We start from the raw sequence: 16,786 nt of genomic DNA, 5'->3' as shown, positions 1-16,786 counted from the left end.
AAAAAAAATTTCCTAAGATTGACAACAGCACATATTTGGCTGTGGTAGCTTTTAAGCAGAGATCTTTGTCTTCCAGGTTCAGCAGTATGGCTTTGGTAACACCTTATGGAAAACTTCCCATGTTACCCAATTCCTAAGTCAACTAATGGAGTCATCTCAATATTCAATATATACGTGCTATAAAACCTAGTAAAAAAATAAACTACACAATGATTGTAGCTTCCAGTTCATGCTCTGTTTGACTGGCTTCTCTGTGAGGAAGCAAGATGGTAATCTTACCTTATAAACAGTGCCAAAAGCACCAGACCCTAGAACTTTGACCTTTTTAAATTCTGTTTCCTTTAAAATTCTCAGATGAGCCTGGTTTGGTGCCTCCCCGCTGGGTGTCAGTGGTTCGACAAGCTGGTGTAGAGAGAAGACAATATTAGAAGAATATACAGTCTAGGAGGACAGCAAGTAGAGTGCTTTGGGGAAGCAAATAAATCCTTCCTTTAAAATAATGAACATTTTATTTCATGTGAAGTTTATGGGAGGACAGCTCCACTCCGACTTACAGCAATAAATACCTAGAGTTGCTCCAAATTTCAGAAGCAAAATCAATCACAGAGTGGTGACTGACATTTCGAAGGAGAATGATGGAACACTGCTGTTCAAATGAAGACTTAAGACTTCAAAGCCTTAAAACACATGGCATGAAGAGCAGTGTAATTACCACAGATTCTAAAGTAGATTATTTTTTTGAATTTGTGAATCAATTACAAAGATGTTTTAAATACTGGGCAAGAACCACCTGCACAACCTTTCAGGTCTGCTCTTGTTTAACTGGATAAAATTCCCATGGTACTGGAGGTGGCTCTGCCAGACCACAGGCTTTACAAGCTGCACCTGAAAATCTGAGCATGATTCTTTAATCAATACAAAAGGCAATGTTGAATTTTCTATTGATGTTTCCAAAATTTGATCTAAGTCTTATTGGAAACAGCAGCAATGCCATCCAGAGATATTTAGCACTTTTTTTTGATGGACAAGTCAGGTTTTTCCTTTAGTGTTTTTTCTTTTTCCTCTCATTCGAATAAAACTGTGTTTAGCTAGAAGCAATCTGATGTTTGCTGGCCAGTAACCTTTCTGTTGTGATGAAATATCCTCATTTTGAGGAGTCCAGAGCATACAACATGAGCTGAGCACTAACTGAACTCTACTATCAAAAGCGTAGAATACAGTGGTATGTAAAATATCATTAGGTAGTCCATCAGAAAGCAGGACAGCCTTTTTTTTCTTTTTTTAAGGATCTTAGCAGCTGACTCTGTAAAGCCAGGGAGCACAGAGGGAAGCTGCAACTGGGCTTTTAGCAGAATGCTAAATCCAATTTGCTAATTATGTACTTGGATTGGACTAGAAAGAGAAGGGGGCTAATCATAAAACAGCATCTTTAATCCAGGATAGTGAATTTTGCTATTTTATATGTGAGGTACACAGAGGGTGATGCTGTAATGTACACGAAACCATGAAGAAAACAAAAAGCAGTGTAGAAACCTTGTTCATATCCAATAGGTTGAACTATTCACTTTGATGGCTTTGTGTTTTTTTTGTGCTAAAAACAAACCAAAGACATGACACAAACACTTCCCTCAATTCCTTTACCTCCTCTCCTTTTTCATTTTTTTCTGTAGGATCAGACATATGCCTGATCAAGGGGGTAAAATTTTCTAAAGCACCCAAGTTGCCACAGCAGCCTCAAGGCTTGTCTAGAGGGATAAATAATTTGAGGCTGGGGGTCTACATGGTAAGGCAGTATGGATCAGCAAACACATTGCACCTTACCCTGCAGGCATAGTTTTTTTCCCAGAGTAGACAGTCTCCATGACTTTCATTGGGACTTAGACATCTAAATCCCCTAAAGCTTTTGAAAATAATATCCAGAGGGATCAGACTTGAGATTAAGTGAGAAGGTGTTAGGTGCACATCGCCTCTTTCCTGACTAGTGTGGCAGACGCCCTGTTTGCCAACTCAAGGGCTTGTTGAGTGACAAGGCAGATGCACGGTACTTTAATACTCTGGTAGGAGGAGGCGGGCACCCATTGCCCCAAATAAAGCAGCTGGTGTTGCAGCCGTGCTGGCAGCGCTCACCTCCCTCTCCTGCAGCAGCCGACGCAAGGTTCGCTTTCTGACAATGTGACGCCTCCGCAAGTACAGACCAATGCTCAAGCCCACCACCACCAGGCACAGGAGACCCCCGACGACACCAGCTGCAATAGATGGGATTTTGGAGCTGCAAGACAGGAGGGGATGCAGAAAGAGGAAACAATGTTTAAGAGTCAAGATTTAAAAAAACCCTATAGAGGTTGCATGAAGCCTTAGGTTGTGATCAAACATAAGCTCTGGACATCCATTTAAGTCTATTTGACATCTTAAATATTTTGGGCACCTGCATTTTTAAGTTCCTCATCTAGTTGTTGTATTTACTGGTTGCTTTTTTCCTTTAATAAAAAGTGAATGATCCAAAGGACTGAACTTATATGAGAACATCCTGACCTTTACTGTGCTTGGCAGTGAAGATTTCTGCTCTGTTGCTCAGCCATCTCCTCCTTCTGACAATCATTTCTGCACCTATGATTTTGGTGCTGTTTGCTTTGCTGGGTTTCTAGTTTTGTCCCATGTTTGCAAAGCCTCCTTTTAATAAATCAAACACTTTTATTTCTCCTTTAAAACTACTCCTGTGGCAGGAACTGAGCCTTGCAGAGACAGGCCTGTTTATATACACAAGTGATTTTAACATAGTAAAGCAGGAGTGAAAAGGCTCTCCAAACAGATGAGGTACTGACAACTTTGTACACTTCTTTTTCAAAGCACAGTGGAAGTTATGCTGATGGTCTGTCCAGGAAGGCAGAAGGAGAGGATGGCATGCTGTAAGTGTCACCATGTACTTCAGATCATCAGTCCTCCTCCTCAGGCACAAAATGTCTGAGACCAGGTAATATATGAACCATCTACATTGTACATACAGATTGCTGACTGCTTATTAGAGCCTGGGTCATTTCAATTTAAATTGAAAACAAAAACCTGTTTTCCAAGTTTGTTTTTTTTGGTCCACATTTAGAGAGTAATTGCAGCTCTTTATAAGTTGCCCCAGGGATTACTATTAAATAGAGTAACTTTTTAACAGTACTTCTAGGTTGAATTTGTCTTGCCATAGCATGATTTTGTGGCCAGAAACTAAATCACTCTCTCTCAGTCAGAGAAACCTGTTCATTTGTTGCATGACCTTGAGCAAGTCATGACGTGGAACAGTGCAATGTAAGATCTAGTGTGAAGAATGAACATCCATCTGTGCACAAAGCGGTTAGAGATGTACAGAGCACAGGGCTGGAAAAGATCCCCTGGGTCTCTGAGATGAATCTTCTGTAATGCAGGTAACCATATCAATCCTAAACATATCTCTCTCTGCCACTAGCTCTTAATCCTTTCTTTTTCCAGATCCTACTTTTGTTCTTCAGTAACAGATTCCAGGTCTCACCTTGACAAACAAGTTAAGCAGAACAAGGTTTTGGAGTATTGTGCCAGCAGGAATATTTCTCAGTCCTTTAAATAATTTTTATACCTCAGAACCTGCTCTAATCTGTCACTTCCCTGTACAAAGCTGAAGACTTAACTTTAGTCTCAGCCTTGCAGTGTCCAGCATGGAAATATAAACATGCATGAATTCTTTCCAGTTCTGTCGTTGATCGTAGCAGATGAAATACTCACCCATTTGGACAGCCTTCAAGACCTGGTCCTTTGCACCTGTGAAAACAAATAAACATTACAAGCATATTAGCTCTGGCATACATACTCATATAAATCCAACTATGAAGAGTGCTACTGATTGAAAAGTTTGTGTTTCAGAGCAGTCCAAGTATTAACATAAGAATTCATAAGTCATACAGTCTATTAAATATCAGCCAATGGCCTTGCTCCAAAATCTTTTATCTAGAGGCATAGTTATGCTGCATACTCAGTACAAGGAATATTTTAAACCAGCTTTCTATCATGTGGTAGAATGGGGGAGGACATATATACACAAAATTGAAATGGACCTGGATTCTCTGTCTCTGTGTGGACACCTGCATTGGTATAGAAGCTCAGGGCTGCCCATGGAGGAGAACAGAAGTAGCCTCTTCCCCACACAATGGCAAAAAAGCCACATGAAAATGCATCACTCCAGACCCTCCTGCATAATCCTTATTTCCTGATAAGCAAAAGATTCCAATCTCCAGACTTTCTATTGCAGTGGAAAACTTAGGTAGCAGATACATGCTTCCATCAGAAAACAGGATTTGACAGTACTCGCTTTGGCTATAGTCTATTAGTATGTATCCATGATATTTTTATTTCAGAGTCTGAGATCTAGAGATACTGGTAATGTAAACAGGTATAACAGTTATGCAGAGAGCCAGAAACTCTACTAGCAAGTCATTCACCCTCCACTTGAGTTTGAAATGCCTGAAATCCGTTTTGGCAGCCTGATGCAAAAAACAACATGGATGAAAACATATGGACTGCATTCACTTGATGGTCTAATGGGAATAAGAGGCACCGTGTTCTCCCTCAGTGCTGCTGGGCTACAAGATATATGCTCTTCATGGGAATTGTGGTCTTTGTGGTGTCTACCAAGGAAGAAGAGTATTACAGAGAGGGTTGCATCACCTCTGCAAAAAGATCACAGCAAGAAGAAAAGTCCACTTTGTGGTATCCGCCCCCTGTGTTGACTTAAAGAAAATGCATCATCCCAAAACACTCCAGAGGAGGTCAAGAAGGGGGTAAGGAGTGAGCCTGTGCCTGGAAAACTGCTCTGCATTCCCTCTCACCAAAAAGAGAAACCAGAAAAAATTCAAAATGTCAGGTGGAGCTGTAGATCTTATAACATGATCTAGGTCAGGGGGAGGAAGAGGTGAAGCAACTACTCATTTTATTACGTGTCTGTTTGTTTTTATTACTCTGATCTTTCCTTGTGTATTTGACTTGTTTCTGGGTCAGCACAATGCTCCAAGGCCCAGCACCTGAAAGGTCTTGTGAGTTTGCTGGGCTCCCATGCAAGAATGTGCATCCCGGTGTCCTAAACATGCTCGAAGTGCTGTGCATAACCAGTTCCCAGATCTCGGACACTCAGCTTTGTTAATGCTCCTGGTCTGTCTATGGCTTGGTTTGTTTGCTCAGTTGTGTAACTAAGCACAGAGAGGCCGCAGGTGCAGAGCAGAACCACCAGCATGCTTACAGTCACAGGAGACATATCTAGTTTTGTGTCAGCATCTCTCTTCGGCTACTCAACAGAAAACAGATCTAGGACCCAAGACCTCAATCCTATCCTGCTCTGCCACCCGGATCTGAATTTCTACATGTTAATGCAACAAAGCATGGGCAGCTTCTTCTGATAAGGATGTGAAAATAAACGACCTCACATTATTTCAGAATGGTCCTTCAAATTATATCTTCCTAAAAATACCAATTTACCGTGCTATTTTATGATGGCATGTCCTCTACGTGCTTCCTAACAGCAAAAAAAAACTGGCTGAGGTGACAGTATCTACAGTCTGAGGAATGACCAAATAGATACTTTCCTACACCAGTAAGTAGAAGTAGGAGAGGTGTAGATTTTCATCTCTCACCTTCTTTTTAAAAATTATTTCCCACATAAAATCCATCAGTATCAAGTCTAGTGGGATAAAGTAAAAAGGTGTTTGGGAAGAAAATGACAGATCAGCTTGTGCTTTTCAAATCCCACGTGATTTTCTGATTCATTTCACAAGTCAAAGGAGAAAAACAGCCTATGACAAATATCCATCCAGGACTAAATATAACCATCTTTCTTAATGCAGAATTTCATCATGACACCCAACATAAGTAACCCAGGATTTACGGAATCTAAACAACCACTTTTCCCACTTCTGTATTGTTTTTCTTCTGCTTACAGAAACCAAAACGAGAAATGTGACCTTGTGTTATGAGCTGCCCCAAGATCTTATGGATATATCAGATGGAATCTAGTAGCAGTTGTAGTCTCTGGAACATTTCTCTGCTTATTGGAAAATCAGTGCTGTGTGCAGTCTCTAAAAACTACTGCATCTTGAACTCAGCATTTCATCTGTCTATGTAAATATTACTCATCCCATTACAGACACAGCTATTTTTTTCCCAAATCCATCAAGATTTTCACAACTTTCTCCCACCTATAGATCCTAATTCGATATAATACAGTACATTGCTATGATTTATGGCCTTCCAGGGGGAACTCACACTATAACACCTTACATTACTTCACCGTCACAAAAGAAATGGAAAACCATTGGGAATTTTAAAGCCTTGCAAGAACTTCCCTCTTTCCTTTCTTTCTCATTAACCTTCAGACTGTGACAAAGGCATTGCATTTGTGCCATGCCGCTGCAACCTTTCCTATCAGACCCCCAAGTTGCTTTCTCACCCCCCTGGAAGCCCCTGGCATTTAACATGAAGACTGGCAAGACACGTAGTGTTGGTAGCAACTGTGGAGGGAGGACGTGTCAGACAGTGCTATAAATTACAGTGGTGGCTTCTCTCCTTTTTGCTCTTCCATCCCAGTGTTTGTGCCTGAATTTATTGCCTGTACTCTGGATGAGTAGCAAAGGAAAACCAAATCCTTTAGCACCAAGCAAATTAATCAAGCTGCTGTGTGTCTTTAGTTGCTGGAGGTATAAATGGGGTGATGCCAGGGCTGTCTTTATCGGAGCATATCTTCTCAGCTGTACTAGAGGCATAGCACAAGGAAGCCTGTGTACAAAATCCTCAGGAGGTTACAGGAGAAACTGGATAGAAGGGGTCTTTTGGGCTGGGCAGGAGAAAGATTCCTCCATTCTGTTTTCTAACAAAGGCTGAAAAATCGACTCAGCAAAGAAAAAGAGACTAGATGGGATTCTTTGCAGCGATACAAAGGAAGCAATGCACTACCAGTAAGTGCGCCTAGAGTAAAAGACCAAAATTTGTGACAAAGCTCCGCTGGGAAGAGAAGTCCTCTTTACTTGCAGTTTCTTCAAATAAGGAAAATAGAGCCAGATCCTGGAAACATTACTTGCATGACTATTGAAGTCAGCACACTTAATCATGCTGATAAGATTTTGTGGGCTGTAGCCATGGAATTGGACAGGGACAGTTGTTTCTTGTCATTCAGAAACCGCTGAGACTGGTTTCTAAGGATGCAAAAACTTCATGAGACAGATGTTTTCCACCCACTGCTGAAGAGATCCCATTCATGTAGCACAATGAGGGAAAGGCATGAAGAGAAGTGGCATTACTGACTGATTGCCTTCATGGGGACAACGCTGCGCCAGACTTCATGTTCCCAAGATTATGCCTCTGACACTGGCTCCCTACCCATCAATGCTGTTGGCTTCATATGTCCCATCTGTAAAGCAAAATAGTAACACTACCTTCTCCTAGCTTCCTTGAGCACTTCAGGGAAACAGCTTATTTCTTCTGCCACATTTGGGCAGTAACTCCAACAGGGCCACTGAACATGTCTACAATACAGCTGTGGCAAACTTGGCCCAGTTCTTTCATATAAGAGATGAAACAGATACTACTTTTTATGTCTGCATTAATAACACAGGGCCAAATACACTGAGGCACCCCTAATTTAAAAAAAACCCTCTCCTTACCCTACTCCAGCACCTGCCAGGCTCCTGTGGTACACCCATCCACTGCTAAAGCCAGGCAAGAATGGACTTTTCTGATGAACTGTGCTCTGGGGACTTGCTTGTGCACCAAGAGCCACTACATGGCTTGGAGGTATTAATAAATCCACATCTGGCAGGTTATGTCCCCTGAGTTTGCATTCACTTGAGTCCAGTGTTTGATCTTGCTACCGACACTGCACAGCTCAAAGCCTCGTTCAGATGTGGTTAATCATTATGCTGCTCCAGTAATCAGCCACATTTCCATGTGGCCAGTTAGAAGGATATTAGATCCCCATGGCCAGTTTGTATTCGTAGGGACTAATGGTTGCAGCTACTGAGGTCATTAATAGAGAGCAGTTATTAAGAACCCTCTTCAACTGAGATCATTTGTTCTCAGGAGTGTGATGGGAAGAACTGATAAGCCTTGACTGCAACTGTAACAAAACACAGGGGCCATCGCTGTAAATCACAGCAAACCCACATGGCTGTTACAGCTACCATCTGAAAACCAGAGCACTAGGAAGGGCCGTCACTTGCTGGCTTTACTCTTCATCTCCTTTTCTCCATGAAGGCGGGGACCTGAGCACTCCCCTCTTTAATGACCTGGCAGTTGCATTAGCTTATATACAATTGCATGATGGTTGCTCTGAGTATGTTGTAACTTCTGTCTTGCAACACGTATTACAGGCATACTACAGAAGGGTTTTGGATCAGACAGACCTGCAGGGTACAGGGCAGAGGCCTGTGAAGTAAAAGACACCAAATATGGGCTGTTTTTTAGCTATGAAAGTATCACGGTCCAACAACCAAATCTCAAACCATAAAACCTTTTACTGTGCAACCCTTGCAGTTGGAAACCAGGAGAGCAGACAGCTGTTACTTATTGTCATGTAGGTTAAATACAGCTCAACTCACAGCTCATTACAGGTGGCTGTTTAAGTGTGACTCCAAATAAGGACAAAAATTGTTCATACGGATTGGGTTTACTGTGGCGCCCATGAATAATGCCACACTCAGGAGGGCAAGCAAGGCTTTAAACTCAGAGCAAGTGCTATGATATGGAAAGAAGGAAGAAAATCACTGTGGTACCCCAGTGGGATTTCTCTTTTGAAAAATGAAAGGTGTGAGAAAGATGGGCCCGAGGATCTCAGCATCCACCAGATGTCACTGATGTTCCTCCCAAAACTATGGGATGCAGCTCTGAACCAGGTTGGGGAAAAAAGTGCATCACTGGTGGGTGAGTTCTGTAAAATTCAAGGAAGTTTTCTCTTTAAATCAACAAACCAACTGGTTTCAAGCTCTCTAAAACATTTTTCCTTTTTTTGCCCTCTGTGTAGAGACGACGTGCCACCGAACTTCTATTTACAAAGTCCACTGCACTCTGCATACGTTACCTGTGTACTCCCAACCTCTCTTGCTCCCTGCTATTTCTTTTTCTCAATGGTTTGAGATGGAACCATCAGGAAGGGAAAGAGCTTGAGACAGCTATTTCCCTATTTTTTCCCTCCCTGTTTGCATTTAGCCCAAGGTTTAACTCACCCCCGGGTACAGTTTGGATGGCAGAGCTGGCAAACACCATTCCTGTCAGCGTATTTCCAGACGAGTGTGTCATTCTCACCCAGAACCCCCGCTGGGCAGGATTTCACGCAGTGAGGGCCATCTATAAAATGGGCACACTTTATGCAATTGTCCGGGCCCTGCAAAGAGAAACAGCTTGTTTATAAGGTACTTATATCAGCCTATTCAGGAGCAAATTCACAAGATAAATTTAAATGCCTTCCACTGCTGGAAGTTTTCAGCATCATCTCATTTTATTGCCTTGCTACTTGATATTCTTGCAAGTATTTGCTCTTGTAGGATGGACTGTACAAAAGGTAGTATCTGATGCTTAAAGCTAATATTTTATTGAGTTTCAGTATTGTTGCCTTTTTTTTTTTTTCCCTGCCTTCTGCCTGTTTGGAAAGTTTGCATTTTTCATTTAAAATGAGGAATAATTTAATGATACCTTGATAAGGAATAAGCCCAAAAGCAGAGGGCCAGGCTACTGCCTGGTGCAATCTAGCATCACACAATTTAAGACAATGGAGCTGGACGTGCTGACACCTTCCTGAAGTACTGGCCTCAAATCATTATTTTCCTGTTTCTCAGCTCAGGTTCTTTGCTCAGTTAGGGCAAAGTAGGCGATTAGGAGGCAAGCCAAGAAGTCCGTGCATTTTTTCACTTTGAAGAGCACTTAGTTGGTGTTTAAAGGCATTGCCTTTGGCCATTTTTGGCAGAACTATTTTTATTCAGATTATAACACCACCAGGAATGCCCTAAATATTTTAAAGCAGTGAAACCAGCAACTTCTGGGTCAAATTCTACTATGGAGAAACACCAGACCAGATCCACAGTGCTGGTTTCAGTGGGACTACAGCAAGACATGCTATAGGAAGATTACTTTAATTACGGTAATGTTTAAGGGCTACACTAATAGACTGATTACTAGATGTTGGGCAAATATGGAACAAGGTGGTGGTCACTGCCTGAAGGAGATTATGATGTTAATAACATCCTTTAGGTCACGGTGGTCTAAGCTACAAGGGAGAATGGGAATTCTTCACATTACTGAGCAGTGACTCTGCAGACTGATGATGGGCAAGGGTCAAACACTCAGTGGCTGCAGGGGATGGCAAGAAGTGTTTAAAGAGTTGGGCTAAGGAGCACAGAGGAGGACCTGTGATGGAAGCAGGAGATTGAATTTCTATCCTGTTTTCCCGAAAATAAGACAGGGTCTCATGTTAATTTATGCTCCAGAACTTATTACTTTTTTACATGTATAGCTGCCTGGACATTATTTAAATTGACTTTTTTTATGAACTGTAACTAGGGCTTATTTCTGGAATAGGGCTTATATTTTGAGCATTCTCAAAAATTCTGAAAAATCATGCTAAGGCTTATTTTTGGTAGGTCTTATTTTCTAGGAAACAGGGTATCACTCCCCCACCCAAAAAAAAAAAAAAAAAAAAGAAAAAAAAAAGAAAAAAAAAAGAATTAGAGTTTGATAATTAAGATTTGAATTTGAGCTGATTAAAACTGGACCTCTCCTAATACAAAAGAGTGTTTTCAAAATTAAGGAATAAAATTGAGGAAGACTCTGAATGACCAGCAAGACTACACTGTACTGGCTTTTGTAAAAGGAGCTTTTGTATGAATTCGGAATATTTAAATTGGTTTGAAAATCCAATCATTTTGTTTTGATAACATTTATTTGAACATAATTTACACCTGTAGTTACATTAATATAGGTATTTACTGTAACCTAATTATAGAAGGAAACATGGTTTTAAGTGAAAACTGCTTCCTGAATATTTTCCAGTAAGTGCCTGGTTTTGATCACAATTTTATCATGGCTGTTCAAAAAGGCAAAAAGCTACTGCTTCAATCCACTATTTTTTACAGTTCTTACACTCTGAGTAAGGAAATTTAATTTGTTCACATCAACTTGGCTGTTCAGTAGCTACAAGTTCCTGAAACGTTTATCAAATTGCCATATGATCACATATGTAAGTAAGCCTTGCATTTTTTTCTGTAAAGACACAAACCCAAAAGGTCCTGCAATGCCTGTGGCTGTGGATTACATATATGATGGGTGACACGAAAGACAAATAACTCCCTGAGGTTCCCCCTCCTGTTTCTGTTCCTCTGCCCTGACATCTTGCCCTCTAATCCCCCCACCTCCATCGCGCAGAAGGGTAAATGAGACCTAAGGATTATCTCAGCATGGGAAATATGTATTAATATATGGTCTGAGGAGCAGGTTTGCTAAGCTGAATCTGCTCTTACAGGTCCAGTGCAGGTTGCATTGTACGCCGTGGAGTTTTGCACCAGGCACTCAGGGTGGCAGGGGAGGCACTTGGAGTCCTTTTCAAACTCTCTCGGCTCACTGGAAAACAAAAAAATGAGAGAAATAATTAAAAAACAGGCTGATTAGTGAGTGATAAATTGTAATTGTCTCTCCTTTTCCTGACTTTTCCAGTTCAAATAGATTAGGATGATAGTACTGAGACAGGAGGAGGTACAGGGGGACACTCCTGGTTACACCAGTAGCACTTGCTCAGCACGACCAGGGAGAGGTAAGAATAAGGGAAATTTGGTTGACGGTGAAACACATGGCACCCCAGATTGTGCACTTCAAATTAGTTTGCTTTCCCTTTTAAGTTAATGACACAGAATATTTGCAATGATTTCCAAAGGCTTTTAAACGATAGTGATGCAAAGAGATCATCAAAAACAGTTAATGCGATTCCAAGGCTCCAAATAATAATTACAAAAGTTAAACAGCAATGCACTGATAATTAAATTCATGCCCTCCCTACAACACACAATGAATCATTAAAATATGAAAGTTGGGAACAGATGGTTTCAATAGCGATAAAGCTGTTCCACTTCAAGTGATGGTGTTATTAATTAAACTAAATCTACTCATCATATGACACAAAAATGCCCAGATCTGCCCTTCAGGTCATAATTGCTGCTGGAGGAAATTCACTTACAAAAAAGACAGCTGCTGATCTGCAAGTTGCTAGACAAATACAAACATCAGGGGCATCAGAACCCTGTCAAGTACTTGTTTAACACTCATGATTTTTGAAAGTCAAACTTTAAAACATTTATTAAAAAAATCCATGTAATTTTCAGTGCTAGCTGTGCCTTTCCTGCCTACATCACCTCTTGAACTGACCAAAAAACCCAGCTGAGCTGCAGTCTTGACACACAGGCAGCAATACTTCTTCCTCGGTCTGAGCAAAACCGGAGCAATAATTTTGTCTGAAATTGCTGCTCTCAGTGCTTTTTGAATGAAAGCTTGCTCGTTCTCCCTTGACTGCAACTTTGCAAATTGCAAGGGCGAGCTGCTCATATGAGCAGATCTAAGAGTCCCTTTGCAGCAAGGAAGCCTACCGAGCAGTGAAGCCCTGGCTCCGGGGATGACTGAGTTCCCAGTGACTGCAACTGGCTGCAGCTCTCACCCAGCGTGCTTGACAGGCATAGCTTGGATTTAAGCTCCTTTATTTCTTAGGGGTAGGAAGCATAAGGCTTAGCCAACCTGGGTCTCTAAGCAGTCTCCTCGCAGGCTTGAGGACTCCTAAGTAATGCTGAACAGGGAACGAGAGCTACCTCAGCTCCTGGCTTTTCCCTTTTTTTAGCTGTGCAAAACTGGTGAAATCCTTTCCTTCTAGCTACAACATGTTCTAAAATCCAAAACCCCCAAATCACTGCCAAACCTCAAGCACCCCCAGACACCTTACCCTTGCAGGATATTGCACTGTTTCACGCACTCCTTCTGACGATCAAAAAACCTGCAGGAGAAGCAGTGGAAGGGTCCAGGGCCCCAGCAGCCCACATCTGAGCACAGGGGGTCACAAACATGCCCGGCAGCAGCTGGGAGAGAAAGAGAGAAGAAAAAGGGCCATGGATGTCTAGGCAGAAGAGATGGCAAACACAGCACTGCAAGTGACTCCATCCTGACCAGCCAGTTTCTCCAGCCTCTTCCAAAGTAGATGTGAATGGTCCTGGCAGTGTGGAAGAGGAATAAGGATGCTTCTCTTAATTCCCAAAGCCTGAAATTAAGAATGACTTCTGGCCTTTCAAAATAAAACCAAGTTCCTCTGTGACAGCTTAACAGCGCTGTAATAAAGCTAAACTAGTACCAGGGTGAGAGAGTTGGGGTTGTTCAGCCTGGAGAAGGCTCCAGAAAGACCATATATCTATATATATATATATGCAATACTTAAAAGGGGCTTATAAGGACTTTCTACTGAAGTCCTACCAATGGCTTTAAAATGAAAGATGGTAGGTTTAGCTAGGACATAAGGATGACATTTTTTATTATGAGGGTAGTGAGACACTGGAACAAGTTGCCCAGAGAAGTTGTGGATGTTTCATCCCTGGAAGCATTCAAGGTCAGGTTATTTGGGGCTTATCTAATCAAAGAGGTCCCTACCCATGGCAGGGGGGTTGGACTAGATGATCTTTAAGGTCCCTTACAACTCAAACCATTCTGTGAGTCTGTGATCAGTTTCCAAAACACAACAAATTCATAGTCTGCTGCAAAGAGAAATAATTAGATTTTGGTCCAGGGACCACTGTAGTCAACAGCAGCATGGTTGAACAACAGCTTTGACCTTTTCAAAAAAGTCCAATCTTCGGAGTTAGCTTCTGTGTCCTTCAACCTCTGTGGCTTCACTATGCCCATAGTGGTGAAGCTGCTCCTTCTCATCTGCTGGACAACAATAATTCCACATCCTCAGTGGAATTTTTCCATTTTTTCCCCATCACCTTCATTAAAGTAGTATCACTGATGAATTTTGAGGTCAGGGAAATACAGAGAAAAAAGCCTTGCATTTTAGCACGAGCTTCTGCAGGGAGCAGGAAGGCAGAACTGACTTACCACACTCATTTTTATTTCTGTTCTGTATAATCTTTGTTTTCTGGCTCTGAGTAGCAAACAAGCTGCGCCAGTCCATGGTGTCAGCATAACACAGGTTCTTGTTCTTCATAATGGCAACATCTCCGTCACTTATTTCCTTGAGGGAATGCAGCCCCAGTGACTGTATTTTCAAGTTAACAACAGCAAGGGAATACTGGCCACTAAAATGGAGGTGAACAAAAAGAAAAATACACAGAAGAATTAGTAAGCAGGGTTTAACTCAGCACATTTTTTCTTTTGTTTTTCAAATGTGTGTTGCTGCAAACTCAGTTTTGTTCAAGTAAGTCATTGATTGCTCAGCCTTCTAAGCTTAATGTCTGGTACATGACATACCTATCATAAAACAATTGCAATACTCATATCTGGTTTTGCATAAGAATTTTAAGTTAAAACTGGCAGGATGTGTGCTCCATCAAGTAAACGATGTGAAACAGTGGTTGCAGGTAAAGCAGCTATTGTTTTGCACTGGTCCACCAAGTCATTCTTCCCCTTTGGGTAAGCCCAGGTTGGCACTGGGTGCACTGCTGCTGTCTGCACTGCTTGGCAGCCATGATCTCCATCCCTGTTTGTCCTGCTACCTCAGATCCCGAACTGCTTCTAACCCCATCCTGACTTGCTCAAGACTGCAAAGAGCTCTCCTGCTTGTGCTGCCAGGCTGGTGGCAGAGCCTGGTCCTGGAGAAGGCTCAGGGCAGCCCTTCACATGCAGCACAGAGCTGAGGGTCTCATCCCACAGGGTACATTATCTACTGCTTGACTTCTCATGGGCTTTTCCCCATTTTGTTTCACTTTGGGCATACCCACATACGTTGGTGTGCTCAGACAAATGCAGCTCTGAACGGATTTACTTACTGTTGTTTGGTTCTGCCTCGTATAATCTCCAGATTTTCAAAAGCATAGAGATCAGTAGCATTATCGGGCCAGGCCTGAATTAACAAAAACCCTGAAATGAGGAAAAGAAGATTAAAAAATAGTAGTAATAATAATAATACTAAAACTGTGGTCAGTATTGGCAGCAGAACCTCCTCCTTGAGCTCCTCCTGTGCCGGGAGAAGGTGTTTGTGCTTTCCCTCCCTATGCTTATCTGAGCATCTCAAAGTGAAACATAACATTTTAGGGAGCAGGCAGATATTTTTAAACCCTGTTTTATAAACAGTTTACTTCTTAGCCCACCATGAGGGCTTAGGAGCTCGAGAGATGGTGTGTCAGTGAGTTGCACATCCTGCCACACTGAGCCGCTGCTGATGACAGCTCTTACCGTGGCCAAGAGGCTGCAGGAGAAAGGGCATCCCTGTCCCATTTGCAAGCTGCCCTCAGGGAACACAAAAACTAAAAAGAAAGCAGAAATGGAGCAGGACAGACAGACACTTGGAGTGGATTTGCTAAGGCAAGTAGATTTCCCTGCTCAGCTGAGGCGCTCAGGAGGAGGGGGGAGAACTTGGGAAATTGTAGGCTGCCACATGAAGCTCTGAGATTAGTCATTGCTACCCTGAAGGGAGACAGACAGGTAAAAGACTGGGAAAGGGTAACAAGAGTCACATCTGTGGACCCAGCTCTGATGTTACACTCATTTTATAATGGCCTGAATAAAATTACTTTTAATTGATACTTGGTGCAAGATGTGGCTCCACTGGCCAATTTGTGCTTGTGGAGACACATTCACCTCAAGGAAGAGCTCTTCAGGCTGGAGACGGTGTCTCTGCAAGGATGACACAAGCCACTGAGCACGCTTCCCTAAGGAGCTGTTGAAAGGTTTTCCACAAATAGAAACATACTTGGCTTTTTTTAGCTGGAGTGGCACGCCTCTGCATCACCACATACTTCTTGGGTGGCTGAGAATCTCCTTTGCTTTTACTCTTTGCTGGGGCTGTCAGTTCAGCAGAAGGGATGGTCTGGCCAAACTACACACACACACACCTTCGATAGGAGACCAGTATGGCTTATGCGGGCATAATGCTGACGAGGTGCTGCTGACCACCTTTGTGGAGAGTGACCCCCCCGTAGCTCAGCGACAGAAACTCTTTGCTTGTACTTCTCTTCATGTGCTTAAAAAAATTCCCAACTCTTCCCTTGTGTTTTTGGCAGTACTGTTCAGAGAACATCTCAGGTTAAAATTTGTTGCTAACCTGATATTTCTTTGACTGTTTTGAAGACGTCCAGCTTCTTGGGGTCCAAGGGTAGGGTCTTCGTGAAGGCATCACTGAAACAAACAGAATGAGGAATTGGGAAAAGAATGGCTCAGCCTGAATTTCTCCCTAGTCCTTCTCCTCCAGTGCTAAACGATCAGCAGGTAACTCACCCTAGAAATGCAACTGGGAGAATGCTAACATCCCCATTGATCTTGGTACAGTTTTTGAAGGAGTCAATGTTTGTGGCATTTATGGAGAGGATCCCTTTAAGTTCACCTATTCCGATGCCATTGCACACTGTTAAAAGAGAGATACAGAATTCAGGGGGGTGAAGAGTGAAGCCCAATCACATGTAAGGAAATAAATATGGAGATGACATTAGTCCAGAAAGCACTCCCATATGGTGAAACCTACCACTCCAAGGTAAGTTTCATAGATCTTTTGGCTACTTTTGCTTTTCAGAAAGCACCACAGCATAACTGCTTTCTGTTTGCCCAGCTGTGCAGC

At 42.2% G+C, this 16,786-nt stretch overlaps 1 protein-coding gene across 4 annotated transcripts in view; it reads right to left on the bottom strand.

Annotated features, from left to right (window-relative positions):
* The window catches only part of EGFR (epidermal growth factor receptor), a 162,568-nt gene that overhangs the window by 22,650 nt on the left and 123,132 nt on the right, over positions 1 to 16,786 (bottom strand). For all 4 annotated transcript variants that reach the window (XM_065832986.2, XM_065832985.2, XM_071804701.1 and 1 more), the window contains exons 9-18: positions 16,450 to 16,576; positions 16,277 to 16,350; positions 15,003 to 15,093; positions 14,113 to 14,312; positions 12,971 to 13,103; positions 11,508 to 11,607; positions 9,222 to 9,379; positions 3,745 to 3,780; positions 2,128 to 2,269; positions 280 to 402 (exon numbers count right to left, since the gene is read on the bottom strand). In XM_065832986.2, coding sequence (XP_065689058.1) covers positions 280 to 402; positions 2,128 to 2,269; positions 3,745 to 3,780; positions 9,222 to 9,379; positions 11,508 to 11,607; positions 12,971 to 13,103; positions 14,113 to 14,312; positions 15,003 to 15,093; positions 16,277 to 16,350; positions 16,450 to 16,576 — 1,184 coding nt within the window. The remainder of the gene's footprint in view (positions 1 to 279; positions 403 to 2,127; positions 2,270 to 3,744; positions 3,781 to 9,221; positions 9,380 to 11,507; positions 11,608 to 12,970; positions 13,104 to 14,112; positions 14,313 to 15,002; positions 15,094 to 16,276; positions 16,351 to 16,449; positions 16,577 to 16,786) is intronic.

The sequence above is a fragment of the Patagioenas fasciata genome, chromosome 2, assembly GCF_037038585.1.
Source record: "Patagioenas fasciata isolate bPatFas1 chromosome 2, bPatFas1.hap1, whole genome shotgun sequence".
NCBI classification, from domain to species: domain Eukaryota; kingdom Metazoa; phylum Chordata; class Aves; order Columbiformes; family Columbidae; genus Patagioenas; species Patagioenas fasciata.
Note: the sequence above shows the minus strand (reverse complement) of the source record. Positions and strands in the feature narration are given on the sequence as shown.